The 11,109-nt window shown below is 43.0% G+C and overlaps 1 protein-coding gene across 1 annotated transcript; it reads right to left on the bottom strand.

Annotated features, from left to right (window-relative positions):
* Positions 1–1,829: 1,829 nt before the first annotated feature.
* On the bottom strand, positions 1,830–3,227 carry LOC311486861 (E3 ubiquitin-protein ligase TRIM35-like; the record flags this gene model as incomplete). The annotated part of the gene is made up of 1 exon (XM_084542880.1): positions 1,830–3,227. The coding sequence occupies exon 1, from the start codon at positions 3,198–3,200 to the stop codon at positions 1,830–1,832; it is 1,371 nt and encodes a 456-aa protein (XP_084399006.1). The 5' UTR covers positions 3,201–3,227.
* Positions 3,228–11,109: the final 7,882 nt, after the last annotated feature.

Below are 11,109 nucleotides of genomic sequence, written 5' to 3'. Positions count from 1 at the left end.
GGATATCTTGCCGTGCCATTGCATCAAACTTTGTTCACCATGTTGTAAGTTCCGGTCTAATTGACTCTACCTCATCCTGCCTTGTGATTTAGCGTATCCTGTAGTTGTGTTCTCTCTTTCTCTGCCACATCTTTACAAAACCTTCTGTCACTGATGGTAGCCTACTCGTCCTCTGAAACTCTACTAGTCAGTCTTCTTCTGCCTTTGGTTTCCACAAAGTTCCTGAGAGCTTCATCCTCTCTTCCTTTAGAAACCTCCGGTCTCCACAGTTTGATGCTGAGAAAGATCCTCTTTGCTCTCAATAACAATCTGAGTTCTGATGTTTCCCATCATCACTATGCTGCTTAGTCAGCACTGACCTGCTGGAAACTGGAGAAAGGAGCTAGGGACAGACCTTCTCTCTCAGCTCTCTTTTTTCATTCTTGACACAAATATTTGTGACACTATACACAACTAAACTCTGTGAACGACGTCCTGAGACACGATCTGAGTCTGTTCAGAACAAATAGAAGCTGATTCTTGACGTGTTCAGACAGAACATCATTAACTGGTGTTTCCACTGCCATCGATCCTGACTACTGTCCTACGACCTGTAGAACATTTAACTGTTATGAACTGAGCCAGAACCTGAACACCATGAGGAAGCTGCAGAGATACAGCTCTCAGTCTTTGTCGTTACGTTTGATCAAACCTGTAGTTGAGTCAGAACGAAGACATGACAGTAGCAAGTCAGAACACTTTTCCTTTTTTATTGTCTTACACACAATGTTATCAGAAAGTAGATGAACAGAATGACAGCAGGTCACAAGTCACATGAAATACAGCTCACATCATCAGATCAGTCACATCTGGATCATCTGGATCAGCTTTTCATTTATGAAGAGACAAACGTTCTGATATGAAACCAACTACTTTACATCAGGTCTGAACCAAACTAACAAGTCCACCTTAAAACTGACACATGCACCTTAATAAACACAACTACTCCTCTGACCAAATGACAATAATTCAGATAATGGAAACTGAACAAAAACAGCTTAACATATTGTTGTAAATAGAGTGCCTATAAAAAGTATTTACCCCATTTCACCTAAAATTCACCTTGATGTCTTAAACCACGTCTCTGTAGATTTTACTGTTTGCTTCTTGTCATTATCTCAGTGAAAGATAAATCTGCTCAGATTGTCCTCCAGGCTTTTACTTATTCATTCAACCCTCTACCATAGGTCCGGGGCCTGCTGCTGTGAAGCATCCCCACGCCATGATGCTGCCACCACCATGCTTCACAGTGGAGGTGGTTGTGGGGATGTACAGTGTTTTGTGTCTAATCTGATGGATAAAAAGATCAGTTTTGGAACCTTCTTCCAGTTGATCATGTAGTCAAGATTTAATTTATCTGGATCCATTTCTTAATGATGGTTTTAACTGAACTTCAGGGTATGTTCACCAACAACTGGAACCAACTGGTTGAATTAGGTCAGTCAGCCTTAAAGGGGGTAAATATCTGTTTTTAATTCATTGCTTCACTTTGACAGGAAAAAAATATTTATTTGTATAGCATGATTTGATTTACAGAATCAATTAAAGGGAAAACAACATCCAAGGGTCTAAAAACTTTTCTATGTGATTAAACATGAACATATTTTTTACTTAAATTTGCTGAATGAACTAATTTATAGAAAAAATAAAATGATTTAAACACAAGAAACAGAAACACAGCTTTAGAATAATGAGACAACAAAAAGACAGGTGATTTTTAAGTTCACTGACTTTTCTATTTAAAAAAGAAACAAACATTATGATCATTAACAGAATCATCCTGTTTATCTCTAATTGATCTGATTCATTGGTAATATCTCCACTTTATCCACGGTTCCAATGTAGGGAAACATCCTCTCAGTGAAAGTGTGTGTGAAGGTGTGTATGTGTGTGTTAGTATCAAGATCAGAGAACGACAGATTTCCTCTGTTCCAGTCCAGATTCACTCTGATCCTCTGGAACTTCTTCTTTACTGAGAGATCAGTGGAAGGATCTGGTGGTGAATATGTTGAGTGTTTACCTTCATAGTACCTTATTGTCCACAATCCATATGGTATGCATCTCTTCCAGTGGTCAGACTCCACCAACACACCCATTTGCCATCTTGTGTTATTTCCAACATCAACATTCCAGCTGTGAGTCCCTGAGTTAAAGCCCTCAGAGCCCAGGACAGAACCAGAATAATTAAACCTCTCTGGATTATCAGGAAGATGTTGTTCATCTCCTCCTCTCACACTGGTCAGATCTTCAGACAGGATCAGTTTCCTTCCAGCAGTGTTTGGATCCAGAATGACAGGAGTGTAGGAGACCATGTCCTTCATCTTGTTCCAGATGTTGAAGGTCAGGTTGCCCAGATGTTTGGCCTGGTCTATCAGAGCTCCTGAGGGCAGCTGTGGATCATCCAGCAGGGGGCAGCGCTGGACTCTTTCCACTGCAGCCTTGTAGTTGTTCAGGAATGAGACGTCTTCAGCTCTCAGCTCCTCCTCTGTGGCTCTGACTGTGTCTGAAAGAGCTGCTATCTCTCTGCTCAGAGTCTCCATCTTCTCCTTCATCATCTGACTCTTCTGCTCCTCTTCCTCCCTCAGTGCAGCCATCCTGGCCTCCTCTTCCTCTGTTAGAAACTGGTGAAGCTTCTTGAACTGCTTCTTAATCTGCTTCTCTGTGTGTCGGGCCTGGACCTTGATGTGTTTTTCTGTTTCATCAAACTTCACTTTAACTTCTTCACAAACCTTTAACTTCTCCTTTAATGGCTCCAGAGTTTCCTGAAGGTTCTTCTTGTGCTGTTGTGCAGCTTCATCGATGGGACTGAATCTGTGGTTGAAGTGTTTTTTTGAATCTCTGCAGACGAGACACACTGGCTGCTGATGGTCCAGACAGAAGAGCCTGAGTTTCTCAAAGTGCAGACTGCAGAGAGACTCTGGAGATCTCTGATCTCTCTCCTGTAAGAAGGACTCACACAGGTTCCTCAACACCAAGTTTGAAGGTGGATCATCTCTTGAAGATCTTCTCATACAAACTGGACACTGGTGTGTTGGTTTCTCTCTCCACCAGTTCTTCAGACAGACTTTACAGAAGCTGTGGCTACATGACAGAACAACAGGATCTCTGAAGACCTCCTGACAGATCGGACAGCAGAGATCCTCCTCTGATCTGGAAGCCATTTAGTCTCTGAGTGAAGCTGAAACACAGCAGACACAAAGTCCAGTCAGTCATGGCTCTCCTCCATCTTCTACTAACTTCCCTGAAACTTCCTTTGACTTTGAGTCCTGTTTTTGGTCAAACTCACCTTCAGTGTGTGGAGAGTCAGCAGCTTGAAGCAGCAGTGTTGTAGTTTTCCACTTTTCTCTCCTGTAGCTGGACTCACTCAGAGGAAGGTGTTAGTTTGGTCTGAAGGTGAATCTGATCGTCTGTGTCTCTCTGTAGTCTCACACAATAATAAACTGTTTCCTGGTTTGTCTCAGGTAAATCAGGTGAGGGGGCGGAGCTTTACCTTAACTCCTCTTATAAATGTAGAACTTTGACCTGTTAGTCAGGAGTGTTTCAGTTCAAAGTATTTATATTAGAGGGAGCGTCAGCTGATGGTGTTTCAGTTGTCAGTCAACAAAGAAGACGTGCGTTTATGTCGTGTTAAATACTCCTAAATTTACCCCCCCCCCCCCCCCATGCTTCTCTTCCAATTTGCAGGAACCATAGGGACAACGCTGCTGGGAGAACGTTACTCAATATGCATCTTGATATGCGGGGACCAGAATTTAGATTAGTGCCAATTCACTGACACCGGGGTTTAGACTAAGAGCTGAAACAGACCCAACCCACCACGGTCTGAACATATGTCCACAAGAACCTTCACATTTCACATTGTGGTTTCCACTCTCCGTTTTTACTTCCTGTTTTCACGGACTGAACAGAAGTATGGATGCAGGAAAAAGTCACCATGCTTGGAAAATGTTGTTGCTTTGATTTAGAACGTGAGTTTTATCAAAATTAGGAAAAATATGAAATGAAGTCACAGTTTCTGAAGTCGAGCAGAAAAACACTGAGACAGATTCTCTGAAGAAGCTGTGAGATTGTGACGCTTTGTAATTATTAGCACTTCACATGTCTTGGTTCGTTTGTTATTGTTGAAATACAGCGTGGATGACCCAGAGTTTCCAGTAGATGGAGGGCCAACCACCTTTGGATAAAAGGAACCCAGATCCAGAATTGTACTGAAAAGCCAGATGGAAGGATTGTGCCAGTCAGACCCAACAGACAAATCAAACATCCGGATCTGACTACAGAGCCTTTGACCTACCTCTTTGGGCATCAGACTTGGACATCTGACACAAAAGGATACTCTTCTTGTTTGAAGCTGTGATTGTGTATGTACTGTTCAACTTAATGAGAGTTACAGATATCTGAACAGTTTGTCTTCCTGGTATCAGTTATTGCACTCGACACTTTCAAACCCAGCACAGGGTGTATTTACCCAGGAGATGTGTAGTAGTACTAGTCGTACTGTACTTCATCCTTTCTTCTGATGCCGCATGTCACCATTGCAGGGATCTAAAATGAGAAAGTCAAGTCCTGAGCTTGAAGCCTCTCAAAGCTGCCTCCTGGTGTGAGGCTTTTATTATCTATGTGTGCTCGGACTCTCTTTCAGACTCAGATGTTTTCATGCCGACTGACTGAGTGACTGGATTTAACTCCATCTGTGACTGAACGTATGTGCACACTGCACATACGTTCAGTGTGTTTGTTGTGCACACAGCCTCTGCAGTGACCCCTGATAATGCTGCCGCATACACTATGTATATATTATATATATATATAGCTCATATTCATGCATGTCTCTATGTGTGAGTGTGACGGAGTGAAGGGGAGTGTGCAGTTGTGCAGCATTCAGGTACTTCACGTTAGCCGTCTCTGAGGTTTGAATATTATGAAGCAGACGCTGAAAAATAGCCCCCAGACACCTCACAATATAGATTACACACTCTGCTCCTCTTTGAAATGGGAACAACTATACAGTGTGTGACGGGAATGTGTCGAGCTTATTAATTCTCCAGGCTATCTGGGCCACTGCAGGAGTGTTTTATGTGCCGCACACAGAGCCTCAGCGAGGTTTTCAACCTGCAGCAGGGCGGCCTGGTGGTCCGTGAGGATCATTTCTCCAGTTCAATTGAATTACATTCAGCCCAGTGAACGCGTCCTTCATGAGCCGCCCCGTCTCTGGAGGCTGCAGGGGTATCGCTCAGAGTCGCCTCTGACCTCTGGATCCTCTGTAGAGAGCTCACAGCGACATGGGATCTAACGAGCCTCTAGTTTAGCTGCACATGTTGAGCACAGTACTCTAAAATATTAATAAAGAATATTGTGCACGCCAGGGCTTGAACGTCTTCTGATGTTTTAATGTCGACTAATATGTGGTGAAAGGCATCAGAGCACGGAAACTAATGAAATCTATATTCTTGACCTGAACACATATTGTAGAGTCTCACACTAATGAAGCTACGGAGGATTTTCTGAAAGTTTACTGATGCATTCACTGACATCAAGGACAAAAAACTCGCTCTACAACTACAGCAACAATGTCAACTAATACAACTGAACATGAACACATGAGCTCATCAATACTGTTTCCTGCAGATATGTATAGTCTGTATAAAAACAGGCAGCACCTCAGCACCATCAGTAGCATTTAATAGTCCTCCACAGCGTGTTGTTAGATGGGATAGTGTAGCAGCTAAAGGTCTAATAACTTTATCAGATAGTTGATGTGCAGCCTCCTTCTCTCTGTTACCACAGGACGTTTGGTCAAGTTGTTAACTGACTGCTGTCCAGAGGATTTGGACCGTTCCTCTGCTAGCGTTAGCATTAGCATGTCTTTGTTGCAGTAGTACTTTAGTTGTATTTCAGGACTGACATGTCACGGTAGTATGGGCTTCATCTTTAGTGAAGCATGAACTGATGACCCACTGAGCTCCTCATCTGTCTTCTAGGACAGTGGTTTTCAAAGTGGGGGCCGCGGCCCCCTGGAGGGCCGCTAGGGGGCGCTAAGGGGACCTCAGACAATTGGAGGGAAGATAAGAGAAGAAAAATGAAAAAAATATAATCGAATTATTGTTAACCATTATTATAAAATATAATCTAATAATTTTTTAAATCATTATCATAAAACATAGTTATTAATAATATATCATATCTAAATGTTATTTGCCATGCTCATCTTTCTGATTCCCTGCCAGTCAAAACATCGTTCATGACCTCATAATCTGTGTAGACCTGGCGGTTTGCACCATTTATCAAGCTGCTTTGGCCCTCAAGCTAGCATGTAGCTAGCATGTAGCTAGCACAAAATGGACAGGTTTTTGACAAGAAAGAGACCGAAGGAAGAGACCAACAGCCCTGTCGTGGAGGACACTGCTGCAAAACAACCTAAGAACTCCAGGCCAACTAAAACCAGAGAATATGAGGCAGCACTTATGCTAAACCAATGTAATAGTTATTGAATAGTGAATAAACGTAAGAAAATACATTATAAAAGATGACGTTTCTTTACATATTTTGTAGCATCGTCTGTAGGTTTGAAAAGGGGGTCCCCAGCCAGAAGCTAATGCTGTTTGGGGGCCTTGGCATGGAAAAGTTTGGGAACCCCTGTTCTAGGAGGCAGCCATGTTGTTATTGTCATGTGATCAGTGACTAGTCCACATGATGCTTAAGAGTCATGTCTGTGAAGGTTCTCAGTCATCCAGGTCATGGTATATCCAACAAAGGCTCAAAACTTGTAGAGTTTTTTTTGAGAAGACGTTTCATCCGAGTAGCTTCTTCAGTTCTAGGGGACTGGTGGGAAGTCTGAGGTTTACTCTACAAGTCCAGTTGTCTTTTTTGAACCTTTGTTGGATATAGAGTCATGGTGCAGCAGTGAAGTCGACTACAACCTTTAGTTCACCCTGAGTAGAAATAAAAGGAAGGATGTGATAATCAGCCGGTGGAGAAGACGAGGAGGAGGAGTGAACACGGCGGAGGATATGAGGGACATGGAGGCAGGACGCTGCCAGCTGTGACAGATGTTTCTGCTGCTGGAGGCTCCTCTCTCTGCTCCAACCAACCCCCTGGCATCCCCCCCCCCCCCTTACTTCCACCAGCTCTGACTCTCCACCCACCGTCAGCTCTCATTTCACTTCTCTTCTGAAAGCTGCAGGAGTTTTATGGAAATCAACAGACAGGGTGTTTTAAGGAGAAACAGGGTCAAGTGGTTTCTCTCCATACTCCCCCGACGCTGCCGTTCGATTGGGCGACGCTCCGGGGTTAAAGTGACAATCCATTACATTTGCATGTAAATTAATCACTTGTGTTGCTTTTGATCTCTGACTTTACAGCAGTTGATACCGTGGACCTCTAAACACTCCGTCTGTAATTTAGTCGTTTTTTATTTTGCAGCCAGCCAGAGGTTTTCATCACATGGATTTTTGAAGTTCTTGAATTTAAATGGTCAAATCAAAAAGCTGTTTAAATGCTGCATATTGGTGGCTGCAGGCTTCCACCCATTATCTCTTACTGCTTATCAGGGCTGGAGCCTATTCCAGCTATCACTGGGAGAGAGTCGGGGGGGGTGGAGACTCTGACTGGTCCATGTCAGGGCTAAAGATGAGCACACCTACTGTTCTACTGGCAGCTCATTTGACTTATTTTCAGTGATACATCCTTGAGCTTTTGCAGAGTTTCCTATTTTCTGTTGTCATTTTGGAGCCTTCAGTGTGCAGCTAACAGTTAAACATCCTGCTAATGAACACTCTTCCTTCCACTGGTTTAATGAAAGCAGAGACATTCGTTGGCGGTCTGATTCGTACGTCTGAAATGTTTCCGCTGCCAGTTTATTTCTACTTGTCATGAAGTGGAACGAGTCGTTCTCACTCTGCACCCCTCAGCCCTGCTCTCCCAAATTAAAGCCGTATCTACTGTTTCCTCCTTCAGACCGTCGACTGTCAGACCTGTAATTCATTCAGTCTTAATCTTGTATTATTATGCTAATAACAAGCAATCACAAAACGTCTCAGCGCTAAATTGAAAGTGGAGAGCAGTTCAACAGCAAACAGCTCGGCGGTGACGGGAGGAGCTGAGCGTTGGGGAAATGTTTCATCTGAACAACGTGAGGCCACAAAATCTTTTTTTGTTTGTTTCTGGTTTGATGTACCTACATAAAAATGTACAGACCACACTCGTACTTGGTTCTGATTGACGCCCAGAGTCAATCTAATGAAAGAAACGTATTCTTGTGGAAAAGACAGGTGAAGTTCAGCAAAAGACTAAGACACACAGGAGAAACAGGTTCATCTAGTAGAGGACACAAGAGGAAGTGACGACAAACAAAGGGAAGGAAGGACTTTATGTTCACACACGGGCTGATGCTAACGAGGGTGACAGGTGAAACTAATGAGGGGGAGGAGCATACAGACAGGACAGTGTTTAGATTAGGATTAGGTTAATGCTCCTGTTGAGTGCAGTCAATCTGAAGTCTCTGGACCTCAGATAAATAAAAATGATTCTCCTTTTAAAGTCATACTCACACACATTTCAATGTCAGAGGCGTTTAGCCGTGGCCTCAGCCGTGGTTAGTATTCTGTGGCTGTGCACGCTGTACTATGAAGCAGTGCTCCTCATTTGTATGTTGATAAAATGTAATCTCCCATGTGCCGGGCTGCATTTGTGAACACTATCCTTCTGACATTTGCAGAATGCCAAGCCATGCATCGCTCTGCCAGCCACAGTCAAAGAGAGTGTGTGTTGGTGTGTGTGACGCAGTTTCTCCATCTTTAAATACAAACATGTATCAGCTCTGAATATGTGTGTGTGTGTGTGGGTGTGTGTGTGTGTGTGGGTGTGTGTCCTTGAATTAATATGAGTGAACTCTGAGTATGTTGTTGTTGCTTTCTGCATTTTGGTATATATTTACTTCTTTCTTCACTTCCTCTCCTTGTTTCCTCTCTTTACTTCCTCTTCTTACTTCCTCTCCTTGTTTCCTCTCTTTACTTCCTCTTCTTACTTCCTCTCCTTGTTTCCTCTCTTTACTTCCTCTTCTTACTTCCTCGCTTTACTTCCTCTCTTTACTTCCTCTCCTTGTTTCCTCTCTTTACTTCCTCTCTTTACTTCCTCTCCTTGTTTCCTCTCTTTACTTCCTCTTCTTACTTCCTCTCTTTACTTCCTTTCCTTACTTCTTTTCCTTGTTTCCTCTCTTTACTTCCTCTTCTTACTTCTTCTCCTTACTTCCTCTCCTTACTTCCTCTCCTTGTTTCCTCTCTTTACTTCCTCTTCTTACTTCCTCGCTTTACTTCCTCGCTTTACTTCCTCTCCTTGTTTCCTCTCTTTACTTCCTCTCCTTGTTTCCTCTCTTTACTTCCTCTCTTTACTTCCTCTCCTTGTTTCCTCTCTTTACTTCCTCTCCTTGTTTCCTCTCTTTACATCCTCTCCATGTTTCCTCTCTTTACTTCCTCTCTTTACGTCCTCTCTTTACTTCCTCTCTTTACTTCCTCTCTTTACTTCCTCTCCTTGTTTCCTCTCTTTACTTCCTGTCTTTACTTCCTCTTCTTACTTCCTCTCCTTACTTCCTCTCTATGCTTCCTCTCTTTATCTCCTCCCTGTATATTTCATCTCTTGTTTCCTCTCTTTACTTCCTCTCCTTGTTTCCTCTCTTTACTTCCTCCTGGGAGGTGTGAAAGCGATTAAGCTAATGTTTACCCAAAACAACAGATAAGATGTTAATGCTGATGTCTGATGGGAGTTAAGTTTCACAGTCTTACCCAACGATGCTGGATGTAGCTTAGCTGCTGCTTTAACTCTTCTCATCCCCGTGTGTCGGCTTTATTCATTTAACAGAAGAACATTAAGGACTTACTTTATTGTGCTTTTCTTTAAGTATAACAAAACTACACTCAGATATTAATTCTATATCAACAGAGTGTCCATCAAATGTGTAAATGCTTCATTTACCCTGAACTGTGTGGTTAATGATTGGGTCCTAAACAGAATCACATGTTCCACCTCTTCAAGTTCTACGTAATTCTTTTCTAGATTTAAAACAAAATGAAGTCTTTGAGCCATGAGGTCGCTTCAGGTGCAAATGGCGACTTCCACTCCAAAAGTATTCTTCTTTGTGCAAACAAAGATGCAAAGGAAATGATGTCCAGGGTCCAAGGCTGTGACCAAGAAACACTCCTGCTCAGCCCAAAGGACGTGGACCTCCTCAGTAGGTGGAGACACCTGTGGCCCCTCATGTGAAGGACACTGTGTTAAAGAGACACATGTCTTGGACCATTTCCTGTCCAGTTTCCCACCTCAAAGGACAGTCAACCTGAAAGCGTCTCCACTGCAGAGGCATGAAAACAGTTCTAGTGAGTCAAGGACAGCGGTTACTCTGACATTGACATGAGGTCAGTGTGCTCGCTCGCGTTGTGAAAATAATTGTGTTATCAGGTAACGCTGACCTTTATGAAACGTGCCCTGTTTGTAATTCATGTGAATGGCCGAGGAGAATTCATCACACTGTCACACAGCTCCCTGTACAAGCACTGACTGGAGGTAGCAAACAGCTCTGTTCAGCTAAAGTGGATCTGGTCTTAGGTTTCCATCAATCATTCAGCTAGATTGAGTCTCTTCTTAAAACTGAATTCAGTTTCATCCGTGGCAGCATACAGGTAGTTTACTAGATAACAGGCTGATGATATTTCACATGCTGAAAAAAAAAACTTTTCCACTTCATCAGATCTGAAGGTCCACCAGCGTCTCTTCTTCCTGATGAGACCAATCTCCTCAGATTCTTGTGAACATCTACACCGTCCTAACCTGCTGCATCACTGCTGTGTGGTACAGGATCAGGTCTCAGATTGGAAGGCTCTGCAGACGGCGGTGACCGTGCATCAAACAGTTTGACCTCCTGGCCTCTGGGGGTGATGTAGGACTCTCTGCTCCAGAACCAGCCTGGTCAGGAACACTTTCTTTCAAACAGACGTTTTCCTTCCTGAACTCCACCACACAACCACAATCATTTATATATTTATACACACTATCAGTAACAAGTTTTAACTGTTAAAA

This window comes from Chelon labrosus (genome assembly GCF_963514085.1).
Source record: "Chelon labrosus genome assembly, chromosome: 4".
Taxonomy (NCBI): Eukaryota; Metazoa; Chordata; class Actinopteri; order Mugiliformes; family Mugilidae; genus Chelon; species Chelon labrosus.
The sequence above is the reverse complement of the archived record's forward strand: the minus strand, read 5'-3'. Positions and strand labels throughout refer to the sequence as shown.